The 20244-nt window shown below is 46.0% G+C and overlaps 1 protein-coding gene across 1 annotated transcript in view; it reads left to right on the top strand.

Annotated features, from left to right (window-relative positions):
* The first annotated feature begins 1306 nt into the window (after nt 1–1306).
* ISM1 (isthmin 1) overlaps nt 1307–20244 on the top strand; it is a 40865-nt gene continuing 21927 nt past the window's right edge. The window contains exons 1-2 of the mRNA XM_035552958.2: nt 1307–1331; nt 1810–2285. Coding sequence (XP_035408851.2) covers nt 1322–1331; nt 1810–2285 — 486 coding nt within the window. The 5' untranslated portion in view covers nt 1307–1321. The remainder of the gene's footprint in view (nt 1332–1809; nt 2286–20244) is intronic.

Here is a 20244-nt window from a genome sequence, read left to right as displayed (position 1 = left end):
ACCAAGTTTGTGGATTAAAAATCCTTAAATCTGAAGGGTTGGGTTTTGTGGCTTTTGGTCGCATCTTTAACGATAATTCAGTGCAATTATTTTAACCATATTCCTGTCTGATGGCTAATACTTTACAGTGGTTATCATTGGAAGGGAAACCTATCTGCCTGGAAGGGTACGAGACATCGTTCTGACTCAATCATGACCGCAGCCTTCAGTGGCACCAAGACCCGTCAGAAGCCTCCTGCAAGCTCTGACCGCTCGCGCCCCAAACCTGCCAGATTCCTGGCGTGCTGCATGCAGAGGCTCCCCCGTCGTGCCTTGGTCCCTGCTGCTACTGCTCTCTGCACATCCTACCCTTACGTTGTGGGAACACTACTGAGGGCATCGCTCTTAGGCTGAAAATGTTTTGGGGTTGGAACGCTTCTTCCCCATTTGGCCATTTCGATACCAGTTCAGGTGCCAGCTGTCACACACACCCCTCCGTCACACACCTGCCCAGGCCATGATCACTTGTGTCCTCCTTTTCACATGGAACGACCTGAATTGTGGAAGAGCAACCTCAAAGATGCCAAAACTCCCATTTTTTTTTGTTAGGTGACTTTATTTACGTTTCAAGTATATTTGAGCCGTGTTTGTTCCTGTTACAGCGAGCTGGACCATCAGCATTTGGAAAGGGCTCGGCTCCATCAGCTCGGGTGCCAGGATCCTGACTTGCAGCAGGTGACAACCTAACCCTCGCTTTCACATATTTCCAAACATAAGTTACTTTGCAACTTGGGGGCTTCCCACCTGATAGAGACTGTTCTGGTTGCTTTTTTTCCCCACCGCACTTACGCAGTCAGCGAAGGGGAAAGCGAGGAGTGTGAAATGCCTGAGCTCGAGCCCTGCTGGGGACATGGGACCAGCAGAAGGGGACGGGACGTTCGAGCACAGCTTCGTGCCCACCGGGCAGCGGTGGAAGCCCTCCCGCAAGGTGCAGGGTGCTGCCGGGTGCCCTTGCAGAGCGGGGCTGGCAGAGGGGCACGGCGGGAGGGGAGCGGGGCGGGGGGGCGACGGCAGGCTGCAGCAGGAGCTGCGGAGAGGGAGAAGGGAAAGGGGGGGAGCAAGAAGGGGGGAGGACAGCAGGGGAGGGAGGCAGGGCAGTATAAAAGCATCCGACACACACCTCTCCCGACACAGAGCGAGGGGGCGAGAAAGTTGCTCTGGAAGCAGCAGCAGCGGGAGCAGGAGCAGAGCCAGCCGCTCGCACACACGCACGCACGGTGGCAGGAGAGAGTGCGGAGCTGCCCCTGCCAGCACTAGGGCCGCTGGAGGAAAGAGAGGAGAGATGGAGCCAGGTATCCAGCTCCCAGGGAGGGCAGGCAGCTGAAGCTCTCGCAGCCCCTCGCCCGCCGCCCCCAGACCCCGCCGCCGAGCCGGGGGCAGCGCTCCGAGAGAGGAGAGCAGGAGGAGGAGGAGGAGGAGGAGGAGGAAGAGGAAGGGGGGCGGCGGGGAGGCAGCGGGGCTGCCCCTCATCCCGCAGCCCTCGGGGGCAGCTCGCAGCTGCCCCGGGACGGGTCGGGACGGGGCTGGCCGGGGCGGGCGGGGGCAGGCGCCTCGCCGGGGGTCCCGCGGGGAAGGGGCAGCGCCGGGGGGGGGCGAGGCCACCGCAGCGGGGGGAAGCGGCTCCGGGGGCCACCCCCATCCCCCGGCGAGGGGGCAGGCGACAGCCGCCGGCTCCCTCCTCCCCGCTATGTGAGAGCCGGCCCCGGCCCCCCCTCCTCCTTCCCTCCCTCCTCCTTCCCTCCGACGGTCCACGGTGCCTCTGGCTTGCAGGGCCGCCCGCAGAGACGCCGCCGGCCCGCGGCCCCTCGGGGGCTACCTGCCGGCCCCCGCCGCCGGCCAGCGCCGGGACTGTCGCCGCTGTCGCCTCTGTCGCCGCGTCCCGCCCCGACGTGGCTCCGCCGTGGGGCTGCGGCCCCCCCCGCTGCTGCTGCTGCTGCTGCTGCTGCTGCCGCCGCTGCCCCGACGGCGGCGCGGCCCCCGCCGCCCGTCCTGCGGCTCCCGGGGCTCCGGCGGTGGCCCCGGCGCCGGGGACGGTGGCGACGGCGGCGGCGGCTCCTCCTCCTCCTCCGCCTCCTCCTCCTCGGCCGCCGCCGCTGCGGGGCCCTAAAGCCGCCCGGCTCAAGAGGATGGTGCGGCTGGCGGCCGAGCTGCTGCTGCTGCTGGGGCTGCTCCTGCTCACCTTGCACATCACCGTGCTGCGCGGCGGCGGCGAGCCCCACGGCCCCGGCAACCACAGCCAGCGGCAGGTGAGTGCCCGAATCCCTCGAAATCCCCTCCTCGGACCGCCCCCCCCCGGCGCGGTGTCTCCCCCTAGGGGCTGAGGGGAGCCCCGGGGGGCTGCACGGCACGGCTCGGCTCGGCACGGCTCGGCTGGGAGCCCGGGGATGGGGCAGGGAGCGGGGCAGGCACCCGGGGGGGCACCCAGCCCCAAAAGTGAGTGGGTGCTTGGGACCGCGATGGGACTGGGCTGCTCCAGCCTGCCCACCCCCAGACACCGACGGGGAATTGCCAGGCAGAGGTAAAGGACTGCTTTGGGTTCTGTTTCCGTGGTTTTGAGAGTGGTTTTTTTTTGTGTTTTGTTTTGTTTTGTTTTTTACTCAGGATCACATTTTGTTGCCGTTTGAAATGGCCAGAGACAGCGATAAAGGGCTAAGAGGTGCAGACCCATCCAAATCCCAAGGCACAGCTTGTAAATAGCTGGTCAGTTCCATGTGCCGAGGTCAAGTTCTTCCCATTTCTCTGCCTCCAGGTGTTAGGAAAGAAACAAGCACCAAATCATGCAAGGCACTGACAGAAAACATATAATCATAACCAGCCCAAATGTGCATAACCCCTTTTACCACTCCTAAAAGAATCACGGCACCAGCAGAGAGTTTTTATAAAAGGTGAGGAAATGGAGAGTAATGAGCACCGTTTGTGGCTGGTGGGCCACAGGGTGCAACCCCTCACCACAGCCAGGATTTAGGGTCTGGGGGTTCCCCAACCCGGTCCCAAGCACGGATCAGACCCTCCTTGCATGGAGAACCCCGCTGGCCGTGGTGGGGATCCTGCCCGGGAGTCCTCACCCACGTGCCTCGGGAAAGGGCCCAAGGTGCTGCCGCTCTTTGGGGCTGCAGCTTTATCGCTGGCCTGACGCTCCAGGACATTTTATTTTTTTGTTGTTAATATCTTCAAGATTTCTGGTAATAATGTTTTATAAATGATGCTTTCTTTCCTCATGGGCACTTGAAATGCCTTTTAAAGTGATGTTCCTTGGAAAAGTAAATTTGGAGAGGTTTTTTATGAGGTGTTTGCTATCATTAGAATAACCCTGAATTTGCCTTTTCTTGACAGGCTTGTAACATAATGAGGGAAACATCTGGGCAAGTGGGAACTCTGGGTGATGCCATTTCCCTGAGGAGCCCTTTTTAGAGCGCTATTGTAAAGTTAAGGTGAAGCAGGAGGAAGATCAGATAATTGTCCTCGAGTCTCGTCACACTGTCTCATCAAAATCTGTTGATTGGTGACTTCAAGAATTTTTTTCTGTCCGGTTCTATTATTTTTACAGATAGCTTAATGAAAGTCTGTGCCTTTAAGCATCGTGATAGCTTTAGCAGTTCATGTTTTTTTGTCGTGTTTTGACATTTGTCAAATTGAAATTTTTATATACTTCCCAGATGAATTGATTCTGCAGTTACGTATTTGAGAGAGCGTCTGTACAAGACATTAGGGGAGGAAAGTATATTGATTAGAGCAATCAGTGAAACAAATGGCAGTCGATCCATTTTTTTGTTTTATAACTTTCATGGATTCCTTCGCTAGCCAGAAAATATTGTGACCTGCTTCAGCAAATGGAACCCTGACAGGCAGATGCTTCCATTCGGGGCATCGCAATAGAGACCTGGATGGGAGGTTTGCACTGGTATCCTCAGATTTTGGGGCTGAGTGATTTCTTGGCTGTTACCATGGCTCGCACTGAAGTGAAATGAAAAACACTAGTGCATTGCACCCACAGGTAAAGAATCGATGTGGAAAGTAAAACTGTTGGTACAAGCAAATGGGCATCCTTCAGGTTGTTATCGCTTATACTAAAAAAAATAATATTGTTGGTTTAATATAAATTTCATATATTTATATATTTGATATATACGTGTGTGATACAGTGAAAGTCTGCTTCATATGTACAGCTGGCTAGCTTGTCACCCTCTCCTGCCAGACGTGCCAGACAGTGCCAGGTGTTCAGTAGGTGCATGATTTGCCGTGTTCCTTTCTTCTGTTTTTTCTTTCCTTTTTTTTTTCCTCAGTCTTGCTATGTCTGTGGAAAGAAAGGATTGTGAGAAGTGATTAGGTCAGTGTTTCATCTGATGAAATTTTGTTGACCAAGTTTGTTGCACACATCCTGGCAAACCCAGAAGAAAACTACTTTGTGCAGCAACTGCTTGGAAATGGGTTTTGACAAGGCAAATTTGTGTAAAAACATACTACTGGAAGAGTTAAAGTGTTAGTGTTTGTTCCTGACTAATACCAAATGGAGGGCATGGTATTTTAGGATTTGTGAAGTCAGTTTGCATGAATAAAGCAGTCAGAACTTGGTCCTATGTGTCTGAAAGAAAATATGAAGTGTTAGTCCCAGTTAAAAAAGAAAAGAAAACCAAACAAAGAAGCAAAAACCTAGCATATCCTTGAACCTTTTCCCTTAAAGTTGGTTCAGAAAGAATCCTTTCTAATCTTAAAATAATGATGGAGATTCAAGTACTCTAAGATAAAGAAACTTGTATGCACATAGTCAGATTCATAAAGGGAGGAAGAGCTTCTCTTTTTGCCATCCTTGGTCCTACAAATGATGGAAGGATTTTAAGAGGATAGGCTCGGACAATTTACTTATTTATTTATTTTGCCTCTCATTTATGTTTTGAATGCTGATAGATGAAAGAAATTCAAATAGAACTTTCATCCTAAAATTAAAAAGTTATTCTTTCCCCACTCTTATTTCTACTTTTGGTGCCCTTCCCTGTGCTTTGCCTGTCCCTGGAGCTCCTGGAGCGTTGTGCCCTGGGGCTGGCTGTAACGGAGCAGCGGTGAGGAGAAAAGTGCAGATGTACTCTGCTGGTGCTCTTTGGGCCGGGTGAGATACAAGCACAGGCTTCCTCAGTTCACTGCTGCAAAAACAGTCACTGGACCTCTGCCTTACTGCAGTGTTGTGCTGCTGCTAAAATCGGTTTTATGGTAAACTAACAAAAAGTGGGAAATCCAAATTAGAGTTGTAAAATATCTGGCAGTTTTGAGTTATGAGAGGGAATCAGTTGTTTTTTTTTTTCTCCCTCAGTCAGCTTTTATCCCCTTCTTCTATCTCCGCCAAAGAAAAAAAGGAGATTTTTGGGGTGGGGGTGGGAGAGGGAAGGTTGGGAGATTTGTTTTTTGCCAGTGAGAATTCTATTAGGTACAATTTAATTAGCAGACAGGAAGTATTTTGGAGTACGTTTTTGAAATAAGCATAAACATTTTCTTCTGAAAAAGAGCAAGTGAAGCTATTGTTAAGAGATGGAAAGCTGCTGCTTGGGTATGCCTTTATCTTGTAACCCAGTTCTAAAACTAATGGAAGGCCTTCACATAACATTTGAAAGACGTTTGTAATACTTTATGATCGTCTAAAATCTCCTCTGCTTTCATGTGAAGAGAAAGTAGTTCATCAAAAAGTTTATTCCCATCACTTCTAATTTTTCCATACCAGGCTCTGCACACCAAGAAAAGCAGTGTTCCCACTCCAAGACAAATGACCTTGTAGGTGTGGTAACAGAGCCACCAACAATATGCACCGTAGCACATGAAGTCAGATTCTCCACAGCGGTACTTGCAGCAGAATTACGTTAGCACGAAACTCAGTAGTTGTGCATAAAACTGGGGCCATAAAGGAGAATGTAATGTGAAAAGAAGCACGATGCTGCGAACAGCTTTTTAATTCTCATCTCCATGCTCCTTGTCCCTCTCAGTGGGCATGCAGGCAATTACAGCATGCCAGAGATGATCTCTGAGCCCTGCAAGTAGAAACACGTTCTGCTGCTTACAAACATCACTCCCCAAGTCCTGTGAGGCATCTTACACAGGTCTGAACTCCTAATTTTCTCCTAAGATCATCAGCTCAACATGACGAGAAGTTTGGAAAAGGTGTGCTGTCTGTTGCCTTTCCCGAGATGTAGTTCTGTGCTTTTAAGGTTTGGATGTTCCTGCTGCCACGTGTACTGTATTCATGCAAACTGCAAAATGTTCTCCATTCAGATGCAGCAGCGTACTTCAGCTTTCTGGCTTTCTCAGTACAAGCAGGAGTGAAGCTGTTTACTTTGGGAGAGTTTTAGACTGAGCTTTTTAAAGCTTTTTGGAGCTCTGGAGCTTTACATTCGGTTAGCTCTAATAGGAACTGGTCCTCTAAAGCATCTTTGAAAAATTGTTGATTCAACGTTTTGCATTCATGTTTCCCAGACTGTCCCTGGCCTATATAAGACGCCGATAGCTGACTACACATCATATATTTCATAACAGCACTAAACCCTCCTCTGCCTTAAGAGCAGTTTATACATTACACAAATGACTTTTAGAGCAGGTGTCTTATGAGTGAAGCAGGCTGATACTTTGAAAACCCAAGTCTCTTTTGGTGAGGTTGTTACTCATCACAGAGGATGTTCTGTTTCGTGCTTTTTGACAGTGATAGTAAAACCTGTCTGTTCTCAGCAGGCTTTGCTGTAGAGGTTCTTAGCTAAAGCTCACCCTTACCATTAGCATATGTTCTTCCAGTTAGGCACTAAGCCTTACGAATGACTTACACCATGTGCACTTCATTCACTCATGTCCCAAGGGAGAGAATTATGTGTGCTCTTTAGTGGTTTTGCTAGTGGGCTGTGGCTTGTTCCAGGATCTAGGGGGAAGGAAGGGTGATTAGCTTTACGTGTGCTGCTGCTGCTGCATGTGTGGAAGCAGAGGCTAAAGCAGGAAACAAGGGTGAAGGAGTGAGACCGCTGCTCCGAGTGGAGCATTTGCTCTTGTCCGTGGCTCCTCAGAGAGATTCTTCCACTTGCCAAACCTGGCTCCAGGAAAACTCCAGAAAATATTAATTAAGCGTCATACCTATCCCATTGATTCATTTCCCAGCAAACAAAAGCATCCCTAGTGGAAAAGAGCTGCCACACCTTCAGGGTAGAATGTGGCAAGCCTTTTTAGTACCTAAGACTACTGCTATAATTTAGAACAGGAATCCAGGAATATTGTATTTAGTTATGGCCGCAAGGGGCACTGTGAGGCAGGTACAAATGTCTTTTTCTGCATTAGATTTGACCAAGATGTTTGGATGAGACATATTTTGCTGAACTTCTCTCCAGCTCAGCAGCTAACAGTTATTGTACAGCTCATCTTGAGTCATCAGTGATAAATACCTGGCATTAAATCAGAGGGTGCATCTCAATTTTGTCTCTGTGACTATAGCCCAGAGCAGATTTTTCCTAGTGCCTTATACGGCTGAGTCTATTGTAATGTGTTATTTCTGTTTTGAGCAAGATTTGGGAATCTTTTTCCAACTCTTTATAGTATTGGGTTATTTGTGTAAAAAAAAAAAAAAAAAAAAAGTGGAGTGCAGATGGTCTTAAATTCATGCTGGGGCTTTGCTGAGAGTGGTTAAAGGGAAGCCTGCTAACATGTGGCTCTGAGCCCTACAAACAGGGTTGGGTGGCTGACTAACAGTAGTAAAAAGAGTGGTAGGTTTGAGTCTGGTTCCTGAGAAGGTCCAGAGCCTTAATGATGTTCCTTGGTGACGATTGGAATAGAGAGACAAGGCATGGGTACAAAGAGATCCTGGAAGGAGCAGGGTTGGCACTTATGTTGGTTCACCTAATGTGGGCAATCAGCGCTAGCTCTCAAGTAGCTTTTATTTTGCAGCCTTTGTTCATCGTGTAAACAGAAGCCCGTTCTGCGCAGGAAGAACACAGCTAGTCCATCACAGCTATAGCAGCAGTATGACAGCAGTACAACAGTGCAACTACTGACCCTAATTGTTATCTGATGGGCACAGAAATCTCTCCTTCGCTCCTCCTGCTCAGGCCGTCGGTCCTTAGGTCCAGCTGCACTTCCCCGCTCTGTCCTTCCTCACACCAGCAGTCCACAGAGACAGGAGGCCTCTGCTTGGAGCTCTGCTGTTGGTCTTCACGGCCCCAACAATTTCATCATCGTTTTACTGTCAGGCAGGAGCTGGTCACTGTGTATTCCCCTGTGATTTTATCACACACGTTACGACCTGCTAATAGGTAACCCATCCCTAGTACTTAGAGCTTCAGCATGCTAAGCTTTTCAACACCTTGCTCTGCTTTGCAGTTGTTTTGCTGGGGAGAGATCTGTTTAACCAATTCAGGTAGTATTAAATGTAAATTGGGATCTGTGTTTTGAATTCAGCAGTTGTTCTTTTGTCTGCATCTGTATATTGATAACCAGTGCCTCATTGTTCCAAAATGGGGAAAAACTTCTTTAAAGAAAACAAGGAGCAGTGAAAGATTAGGTGAAAACTCTGGCTGTGTTGTGTTGCAGCATCTGAAAACCTCACAAAGTGAAGTGCAGAGGCTGCCCGTTGCAGAGCTGCCCAACCTCACTTCATTCTCTCTTGGACAGAAGTTCTCTCTAGTTACGGGGCTGCACTGTAGTCCTCATTTGGAGGTGAAAAGGCTGCCTGGCTCACATCGTCTAGTGCATCATTGTTCGCTGAGCGGAGCAGGCACGTTGTGGCACAGCTCTTGCTTTCCCCTAGGAAGAAGCCACCTTCTGGCCATGGTTCCTCTGCCACTGAGCGGGGCAGAGCCCGCCCGAGGAAACCCTCGCAGGTCAGTAAGGAAGTGGTGCCCGGCACAGGCCCTGCCCCATGCACATCTCTGCTGCAAAGCAGCTTCAGCACAGTAACCACAGGTTTCTGCTCAAAACATCACTGGTTTTAGTCCTGCTTACTTGATGCTGAAATGCCCAAATCAAAGCGGGGAACGGGCTCCCATGCACTCACCCTGTGTGAGACAGTAGTAGTGATAACGATGCAGACTACGCTATCTTGGCCTTCCCACAGGTTTGTAGATACTCATGCTTAACAATTTCCTTTTTTTTTCTTTTTCCTTTTTTTCCCCCACAATATAAAAGTGCACAGAATGCAAGCAATGGTAGGAAATTGTCTTGCCATTCTCTTTTGATGCTTACATTCTCCTAAGTCATTAAACAATCTTGAAATGCACTCACACTTCAAATATATATGCAGGCAATTTAGATGTTTTCTTACACAAACATAAACTATAAAAGTGAAGCAAGCTAGTTTTTCTTTGGGCTTATATCCTGAAAGTATAGTGACAGATAAGATTTAGGGGCTGTGCCAGGTTTAAGTATCAGAGTTGGCTGCCGCACACTTTTCTGTGCATTTTACTGGTCTTCCATGTGAACGCCTGTGGTGGTACCCAGCTGTACCTCACTTGTGCTGTTCTCGGTGTTGTTTGGTGCTTGTTTGGCCTGCTTTGCTAGATTCATATCTTGCTATCTGCCTTAAGACTAGACTAATCAAAAGCTCTTTGAGTTGACTAACTTATGTTCTCCATTAAAGCTGACTTTTTTAAAGCATTATTTTTCAGTAGTAGCAGATCTAGGTCAGTGATGCATTTTATTTTTTTCCTTTATTTTTGAAATCTCAACCAAGGCTCTTTGTGGTTGAGATTCTTTTGTTGTTGTTGTTGTTGTTGCTTGCAAGCAATGTGTAGTACAATAGGTCTCCAGGCATGAGTGGAGGCTGTAGGCACTGTCACAATGGATAATAAAGTGACAGCGTACAGCAGAAAAATAGAAAGTGCTTTAGTAAGTTGCAAAAGGAAGTATTAAATAATGCAGTGCTAACTGTTGCATTGTAATACCATTGTGCCCTCAGGATACTGATTTTAAAAGTTTTCAAGACAGAAAATGCCAGGTTAAAAGTCACAGTTGAACACATTTGGATGAGTAAGGCTTCCAAGAAATAGAGCACTGAGCTCATAGACCCATCCGTAAGAGCAGAGCCTTTCCAGTGCTGGTGTTTCCATGTATTTTCAGTTTGAAGTACCAGAAAAAGAAAGAAAACAAAGCAAAACGTAACTTGTCATTGTAACAAGTGATGGCTTGCCACATTGGTCAGTTGTGCAGCAGTATAATACTTGGTCGGAGGAGCTGGTGTGGGCGGTACTGGTAAGCTGTTCCTTTATCCTTTTGCCCTTGTTTTTCTGTGCTTGGAGAAATCATAGTAGTGGGGCGTATTTTTGTATTCTTCCCTTCAAGCTGGCAGCAGGATGAAAGCAGGCCTGGAGTTGTTCACCTCTAAGCTCTTTTAGTCTAATGATAATTCGGGTCCTTTTCAATTTATGGAGGTGCTCATAAAGATGAGAGAGGAAAATCAGAGATGAAATCTTTCTTTCGTCAGTTGCAGCGGGTCCGGTCCATGTTGAAAGGCAGGAGAAGTTCAAAGGTACCTTGGCTTTTGCATCTCCGTGCTAGACCTACGTTCTCAGTGTGGTTAAATTGATCTTGTGCCTCTGACTTTCATGAAGCAAGAGGAGTCAATGACTTGTGCTGGCTGCAGACCCAGCCAAAGTTCCTCTTGGATCTGAATATTCCACAACTCATTTTTTCTAAAGAATTGACATGCGTGTAGCACACTTAATCTGGACCTCCATCCATGAAAACAAGCTGGGCTTTGGCATGTAGTTTTCTTCTGATTGAAGGAATCCATTTCCATCCAAAATGTTTCTTTGTTATTTTCATACCCACTGAAATATCTTGGGCTGTTTTGTTCCGCAGTAGCTCTTCTTCCTCGGAAAGATTAAAATAGTCTCTTTGCCTGCACAGCTGTTGAGATCAGCACTTTACCATGAGTGCAGTGTATCTGTATAAACCACCCAGATAATGTTTTTCTTCATCTTTTTCCATCCCTCTTTACAGTACTGCTCTGAAAAAGCAGAGTCCTCCCTTTCTAAGGAAGAGGCACTGGGTGGGTGCTGCCCTCGGGCCGGGTTTAACTTCCAAAAGGCTTCCCTCAGGCGTCTGGCCTTTGCATTCCTGTCGGATTGGGTATTCAGGTATCGAACAATGCACACTGTCGTTGAAACACCTCTTCTTGCACAAGCCCAGGAAGGCTGAGTGGGAGGCGAGGTCCTTTCCCCAGAAGGTCTGTGCTGTAGGTGCAATGGAAAGGCTGCCAACGGAGCATAACGTAATGGAAAGAGCAGCGAGGAGGGCCTAGTGACAACACAGCTATTTTGGGTGATAGTCTTGCAAAAACACCAAATAGTTTTAGTATCTTTCTCACCTAAAAGTAAGCCATCAGCAGCAGATTTTGCCATGAGGAAACCAAAATTACTCCACTGGAAGCAGTTGCCTAAGATTACTGCAGGTGTATAACAGCATAAACTTGCGTGGTTTTATCTGCCACCTACATATCAGTGCAGGATTTTAAAACCCATGTGAACTGCATCTAGATATACTGTTACTAATCGGACGTTTACTAATATCTTTTTGCACAAATTACCCAAACAAACAAAATGGGTTAATAGTTTAAACAGATTAAAACAAAAACTTCTCATTACATTGACATAACATTTATAATTGGAAAAAAAAAAATAGAAGCCAGAGCTAGCTAGCCTGGATTCTATAAAACCCCACCAGAATCATCTCCTACATCAGATGAGTTGCTTATACACTCTTTAATTTCATACCAGGAAATTACTTAGCATCTACTTAGTGGTACAATAGCAATAAAACTGCTCGTGCCTTTAATGTCTGCGGATACAACTCTTATCTGAAAGTGTCCTTTGAAATTACCTCAGTAATCAGCCTGGAGTTGTTTAAGATGCGGTGTATATATTGGTGTTTTGTGCTGCTGATTTTAAGATTCGCTGGCCTGAAGAAGTCTGTAAAGGTTCACTGCACAGAGCAGGCTGTAACAAAGCAGTTAATGATTCTTGTGACATCAGTGCTGCCATTTCAGTTTATTTGAATGACACTGGCATTCTGTCTTAAATATATCACTTTTTATTAGTTTTGGGGTTTTTTGTTGCCTTTTTTTTTAATTTGGAAACCAACTAGGTATTAGGCATGGGTATGCATCTTAGCTAAACTATAACCTAACAAGTCCATGCCTTTTGCACTGCAGAGCACCCAGAGTTTTTCTAAACACGTAACCACAGTGATATTTTTATAAAGGAATGTTCGCCTCATGGGATTTTTTTAAGGTGTTCTATTTTTTTTTCCAAGTTACAGCTTCACTTTATTGTACATGATGTCCAATAAAAAAGATATATGTCTGTGATTGGACTTTGAAAAAGGGCCATGGTGCCTATTCCATTTAAAGGGAATGAAGTCAAGCAGTAAATTTGCTGGTCGCCCTTTTCATATTGACTGTATCTCGGCCAGCAGTTGGTCTTTGATGTTGTAACAATAGAGCAAAAGCAGAGGAGGAGGAGGATTAGGACCTCCATAATATAAAAAACAAGTCTGCATTCATCGTGATTTTTACAGAGCACAGTCCATGTCTATCGGAGGTTTGCAGTGGTCTGCAGAAGAGTGCTGCAATCTTAACATTTGCAGGTGGTTTACAATTCATCCATCATTTCTACTACCATCTCCTCTTAATTCAGAGTTTGTTTAGGCTTTCAGCATTTAACTTTTTCTGTCATCTTATTCGTTCCTACAATAGGAAAACAGATGTACGTCAGGATAGAGCTTCTGGAGTATCATTTTCCTTTACAGGGATTGATTGTCCTGTTATTTATGAAAGGCTAGCTGCAGCTGGCCAATAGAGTATCTATTCCTCATCTTGTGCTTTAAAGTCCAAGCTTTTATTGGGAAAGAATAGAGGGGTTGATATGTCTATGCTGAACATTTGTGGAAATATATTTCAAAAGGGAACCTAGGGCAGCCACACCATGCCTGTGTCTTCAGATGTTCTGGAACAATAGCACCAAAGGTTTCAAATGAACTCTTTAGCCTGATAGAGCCCTGGAGCTTTTGATATGCATTTAAATGGTAGCAGTGCTAGCTCTTGCTCTTGATCAAAACACGCAGAAGGAAAAGGGTCATCTATTTCATGAAAATGTATAAGGTACCAAACAGCAGTAAATGCTGGTGAGAATAGGTAGACTTTGAATTGTGGGAAGAGCTTGGAAAGAGCTGAATAATGCGCAGTGCACCATTGTGGTGTGCGCGTAACCTAGGGGCAGCGAGACGCAGGGTGCACAGTCCCCAGTGACACGGTGGTGGCAGCAGCAGCGAGCCCGGTGCAAGGGGATCAGTGTCAGAAGCCCAAAGGCAGCTCTTAAGAGACACTCTGGGGATGTGCCCAGTGAAGTTGCTTTACTGCACCCAATCCCAGTGGCTCTGGCTTGGGGCATGTCCTGACAAGGCACAACGCCTGCAAGCTTCCCTACCAAAGACACCTGGCCCAAGAAGCAGGGGGGAGGAAGAGGCCAATCTGTAGTGCATTTGACATCTTAAGACTTGATTTCGGGTTGGATCCTGGTCCTTCTGGGTGTCCAGATGAGACCTGTGAGTCCAAACTCATGAACAAGTCGCCAGCTGAGCTGCAGTAGCTCTTTAGCTGCCTTATCCCACCTTCGTCCCACAACAAATACGAGGTGAGTTGTACTCATCAGCAAGGTGCTGGTGCCTCCAGACAGAGCTGAGCAAACAAATCCTGCTCAGGGCAGCTGGGCTCTCAGTGGGGTGATTGCATCCTGTCCTCGGACAAAGCTCTCCAAGGACTTGGTGGATACCAAATGTACAGCTTTTCAGTGAGGAAGCTGGTCTTTTATTTAACATCCACAACAATGACCATTAAAAGGTAACATCTGGTGCCGAAAATACACACATGGTATTTCTGTGCTCTGCTGTATGTCTCCTTCATCAGGCCCAGATACAGCAGTGTCTTAGCTGTCTCTGCTTTCCCCAAGATGCCAGCTGATGAAAGCAAACTACGTGAGGCTCAGCCGGCATCAGATGAGAGCTCTGGATAGTTAGAGGCATTGCTGGAGTTTAAAAGAGTTTGCCCTTGAGGGATCAATAATTCTGAAAAAGCTGCTGAATTCAGTGGCAGTGAGTTTGATTCTTGCTCTTCTTTGATCTGACATTCATGGCTTTTTGAATAATGTAAGGCATGGCTGCCTCTCTCACCTACCCATTCTTCTTTCTTCTTCTCCTGCTGGTCTTACAAGTAAACGGATCTTATTTTTTCTTGTATTCTCAGGAATATAGCTATCGCAGTCCTTACATCAAACTAAAATGAGCTAATTAGTTGCATAACATCAGAGCAAGGGCCAGTTTAATATCACCTCTCTGTTGTTTTTTTTTTTTCCTCTATTCCATTTAAGTCTTTCCATAGTAAAATCCAAGAGGAGACTGCAGCTGAAATTGTGCGTTTGCACACATGTGGAATAAGTAGGGGAAAGAGTTGTATATGCCAATTCCCCAGCACACACTGCTGCTGTTGGTAAAAAGAGCTACAATTACGCTGCAATCGGGTTATAAACCCCATAATACTCCCATGACGATCATCGCAGTTTACTGGTAAGAGCCATATGAGGAGAGAAGACGTCTCCTTAGCACAGTTAAGTAGCTGGAAGCGAGTTCTGTGCCACAGCCTGCCAGGAAATACTCTTCCAACCTGCTCTGCAGCGCACGTGCTGTGGACACTTTGGACTCTCCCTTTATGCAGAAGCAGTTCTTCCTCCCTGGGCGCTGGTGTATCGTCTAGGGTCACAGCTCCGTCCCTCTAACAGGGGAGGCTAGGACATCTCAAACCCAAGCTGCTCATCTTTCCTCCTCTACCTTGCTGCAACATCTGGCTGCTGTGGCTAGCCTAGGCATGGTTTTGACCAGCAGCTCCCTACGGTTTATTGTCATTGGCATCTGGGTGGCTTCAGGCACGTGGAACGATTATAACAAGTTCGAAAAATAAAACCATTTTCTAAGAATAGCCTAGAACTAACCAGCGATCGTGGGGTGGGGGGAGACAGAAATGAAGATATTTTCTTTTCACGTAGGTGTCAGATTCAAAAGCATCTGCCTTGCTCAGTGCATGTATGGTATTCATTTCCTGTCTGCAGTCTATTGGAATGCCCCCCGAGTCGTTTGAAATTGAAAATCGAGTCATGCTTCTTTAATCAGCTCTAGGAAATAGTCTCCCTCCCTTACTATTCTCACAAAATGTATATATACATGCATTGAATTTATAATATAAAAAGCCCACATTTCTCTCCAGGGCAAATCCTTTCTCTCTCATCTCTTAAACAGGGAAGGGTCCTCACATTGTCTTGTCATGGGGCTGCGCATCTCCTTGCTTGCTCTTCTTCCCCATCATGTCACTGGAGGGAGGCCTTTCTCTTGTCTATCTGCTTCCTCTCCTTTCTTTCTCTTGCTCTGTCATTAGGGCAGTTCACAGTGATGTAGAAAGAGGGCACAATGCCCGCTGATGATGCCTTGACAGACAAACACAACAGTTATCGCGCTGCGTGTGCAGACGCCATTTATGCTAACGACTTCCAGTTGCTCGTGTATCAGTCTCCAGCGTTTTCTGACGGAGAGCCTACAGCAGCACCCCCAGCCTTGGAAGAGCTCTGCTGCAGGAGCAGAGGTGCGCGATCCCGAGGCAGCCGCTCAGGTTTCTGCTGCTGTTTCTCTGTAAGCTCCTGGGTGTAGTAACAACCCCTTCTATAGAGTGTTGTAAGGCATATACTTGGGGCATAGGTATTGAATATAAACAAGCGCTGCTTTTCCTCTGCCTTCACCCTCTAACTTCCATCAAAATAAAAACTCGTGTTGGTGGGGAGTGCAGCTAACAGAGGGTCTAGTAAATTATCTCACAGTGCTTCGATGGCGTGTGTGTTTTGAGCATCAAGACCAGCGACTTGCCTTTTTTCAGGCACAGAAGTAGTATTGCCAGAAGCACAGGAAACATCATGTTTTTGGAATATAACACTTGTCTGCTTTCTTGCTTTCCCGTTATTAGCTTTTGCTTATGTGATGAAGTCATCATGTAACTTTTGGTCCACAGGGACTAAACACTTTCTAGTCTCTAAAAACATCTGCCAGCTAGCACAGCCAGAGTCACAGACACTTTTGAAAGCATAGGGTGGATATTCAGTGGCATATAAGAGGGAGACACAGAGGCTGGGAATAGCTGTTTCTTGGAAACTAACAGCTGAAGGCAACTTTGAAAATTGAAAAGGTTTCAAGTAAGGTTACTCTTTTGGCTAGGGAGAGATGAAAACTTCATTTATTAAAGCTGGTTCACCTAGTGAAATCCTAGCTACAGTGATTTAGTGGAATAAACTTGCAAAAGGACCTAGTTTAAAACCCATGAAAATAATTTCAGATGTATGTTTGTTCTCTTTCATTTACACTGACTTTTTGTTTGCTGGCCTGCAAAGCCTGACCAAAAAGTTGTATACAAAAAGTATTAATACTCTGGATATCCTTTACTTTTGTGGTTTTGATTACAGCTTAAGGCAGAGTTTCCCATTCTCTTGGAACTGTGTGTATAAATTAAGATACAGATTTCAAATGATGAGTTCAATTAAATTTAGCCATGGCATAAATTGATTCTGTTTAAAACTCTATTATGCTACTGATTTTATGCAAGGATTTAATAAAGCCCAAAAGAATCAGTACTTTCAAAGAATTTGCATTTTGGCATCACAGGTTATACGAGTGAAATAGTTGGCTTGCTCTCCAGTTGTGCATTCGCCTGTTCGACTGCTAAATCAATGAGTCCTGCATGGAGAGCTCCAGCCAGGCGGTGATTACGGGGAAGATCATCAGAGTCATAAAGAATGACTAAAGGTTTACCACCAGCTTAAGCAACTGGAAATATCTGTTAACTACAAGCAAAACTTGGCACTGATCATCTGTCAAAGCCCTACATAATTTTAATTCTGTGCACTTGGCTGTCTCATGGATGGCTGAGTATCTGCTGAAGAACAAAGCATCAGTGTGTACTGTGTTAGAAAAATTTGCTAAAGGGCCTCTGTTTTTTCCTGCAGACATTGAATTGTAATCACCATCAAGTTCATTTTATTATCAGTGTTTATACAAACTAGCAGCTCTTCACCTCTAAGTTGAGCCATACTGTTTGTATTTTGCAGCTGAAAGAAAACACAAAATACAAGCAAACAACAGAGCATGAAAAATAGCTGTGCTGTGAAATGTGTGTCCACAACATGTAGGAAAAAAATTGCCAGATCTGAGTATAATATGGTTGGTTTTCTCCTTGAGCTCTGAGGAAAACAATATTGACTGCCAGAGCAGTTCGGCTCCGAACCTAGTGTTTAGTAATGCTGTGGAAGAGACGGGGAGCCTGGTGAGAGAAGCTCACCAGACAGAGGCTGAAGAAAGGATGGACCAAGGCTCGATGATTGCAAGCATATGGAGGCTGTTTATTCAGCCTCAGCAAGGGAGGAATGGCAGTAGAGCTTTTCTGCTGCGGAGAGTCCTGCCGTAGCATTGGGTATGTGCCTCAGAAGAGTGGTCTGGGACTTACTGGAGCTTAGGTGGGAAGGTGGCCTCAGTACCACTGCCCCTGCATGCCTGCAGACATAGCATAAGTCTCAGCTGAGTGCTCAGCTCTCAAGATTTTCTGTGGAACTAGGAGGCTAGAATTTTCTAGTGAAAATAAAAATAAAAATAAAAAGCTCTGATTCTGAGATGAGTGTGCCCAGATGCTTTGAGGTGCTGCTTCTGCTGTACACAGCTCCCAAGAGCTATCTCAGCATGCATGAGAAAACCAGCAGCAGTAGGGCACCCCCAGCTACGTAACTGCTGCCACTGGCACCCAGCGTTTAACCTCCAACAGTGACTGCAGATCACCACTTCCACTCTGAAGTTCTGCTGTCCTATTACAACACTGTTTGCAGCTCCTGCAACTCCTGTTCGTCACAGAAACAAAATCAAAAAGCTCCACAGCCCCTGGAGCTAATGCATCCCACAGCAGTACCCTGTAGGATGCCTGGGTTGGTGTCTCCATAGCCATCTAGTCATACATGCATGTTAAAGAGAATGGGATACAATGTCATTTTACTAATTTTTCTAGACTGAATTGAGATATTAAAAAATAGACCACGCTAAACAGGACTTTCTTTTTAGCAACTGTATCAGCAATTCGTCTTCTGTATGCACAATGCTTAAAACAGATGATAGGTTTTGCAGCCACTTTGTGAAAATGGTTGTGTACTTGCAAGCCAGTGTAGTCCATTTTAAATGATTTATGAACCGTGGTTGTCTAAAATGGGCTATTAATTACTGCATCAATTAATTTATGTGGCTTTCCAAAGATAAGTAAGTCTTTTGCCTCACTGACTGTTGTGAACATGAGGGACAAGCATGCTTCAAGAAAAATGCGAGTGTTTCGGAAGCTGGGTGGTTGATGTGCCACACCTCTGGTGTGACTTCTGGAGGTGGGAGCTGTCAGTGACTCCTTGGAGCGAAGGAGCTGCGAGGCTCAGCGCCACCACAGAAATTAAGTATGAGCCTAAGTGAGCTGCCTGTTTTGTAAGAAAGCCACAACAGAGCTAGGAAGAGAACGTGGGTCTCCTGACTGCCTGGACTGTACGTGGCATTAATCATAAAATAAATTCTCCTCTGTGTATCTCCGATAATGCTTTTCAGCTGTTAGCCGCACTGTCTGCTTACCCAACACTGTCCTCATACTTCTTCATGCTAGGTCACATGCTGCTTACACTCACGATATAAAAAGTAAATAAATAAAGCCCAGGCGTTAGATCACCCAAGTTCATTACGGATCTTGGATCTGCGGAGGTGAAAGTCTCATGTGGTATCCCGGTGCGTTACTCAGCCTCCCCAGATGGGTTAATTTTAAAGTGATCATTTGGCACTAACTTGGAAACACACGACAGCCTTCAAAATCAAAACAATCTGTTTAGGCAGGTGGGAAATGAAACCAGCCCTAATGGCTATAATGATTTTCTGTGAAGGCCCCAGGCCTCATTTTGTCTCTGATAGCAATATAATCTTTTATAGCGTCTGTGAAGTTTCCTAATAAATAAATGTTCCTCGTTCGTGGTGGTTGAAGATGCTGTACAGGTGCATCATGAAAGTGCATTGACAGACTGTCGGGTTTCAATTCAAGACCTCTTGTCAAGATCATTTTACAAGATATTTCAAAGGAGTATACAAGAAATAAAAAATAAAAAGAAATAAAGGCAGTGTAGCCATAGCAGGTATTTGGTAATAGATTCCCTTTCTGTCTGGGAGTTGTTAGGGTTATAAGCGGCATCAGTTTTCCCAAATTCTTTCAGCTCCGTAATTAGCAGTGCTTGCAAATGTGCCCTTAGCTTGGCAAGTGGGGAGCAAATGAAAGAAGGTGAGTAAGAACTATGAAAGACAGAGAAAGAGCAGCTCCTACAGAATGTTTTCTGTAGGTCCAGCCATTCCTCACCTATTCCCTGTCTTGGTTGTTCTTCCAGAACTAGAAATGGGATTAAAATAAAGGGGAGAGGAAGGAGATGGATTCCTCACTTGCTAAAAATGCAGGGGACTTCCCTTTTCCCCTAGTAGGGTATTTTTAGAAGTTCCAAATTCTATTTAATTATCTATGGGAAGGAGAAACAGTGCACTTCCCTGCAGCTCACGTCTAACATGATAGAGGTAGAAACAATAAGGCAGCAGTGGACAGAGCTAAAATACCCATTTAATTATTGAAAATTTAAGCTGCAGTATCAGGTAGGAAATTTTACCCGCATGCAGAGTTGTATCTTGCTGCCTTAAACCATGCCATTGTGTAAGTCCCACCGGCATCACCAACTTTTAAAGTTATCCTCACAAAATGCCTATGAATTGTTCTTCTTCCCTGGTTTATAGGTAGACACAAATACATCGATATGTGGGATTTTAAACCAAATCGGAGTGACTTCATCAAGTCTCATATCAGTCTGTGGCAGAGATGGGATAACGATGCTCAGGGTCTGCTTTATTTTTTCTTGCACGGCCCAACTCATCCGTCACACTCCACCCTGTACAGCTTCTGCCATGAAGGAGATGATAGAGAGCACATTTTATCTCTGTGCTCTCTTTTCTAATGTATTTTAACTGTGCTCCCCATTTGCCACTTCTTCACAGAGCCTAAACGCAGCAGACAAGGGGTAGGGAATTATTGCCCCCCCCTTTTTCAGGGATGACTATGGCAGGGTA

This window comes from Cygnus atratus, chromosome 3 (genome assembly GCF_013377495.2).
Source record: "Cygnus atratus isolate AKBS03 ecotype Queensland, Australia chromosome 3, CAtr_DNAZoo_HiC_assembly, whole genome shotgun sequence".
Taxonomy (NCBI): Eukaryota; Metazoa; Chordata; class Aves; order Anseriformes; family Anatidae; genus Cygnus; species Cygnus atratus.
The sequence above is the reverse complement of the archived record's forward strand: the minus strand, read 5'-3'. Positions and strand labels throughout refer to the sequence as shown.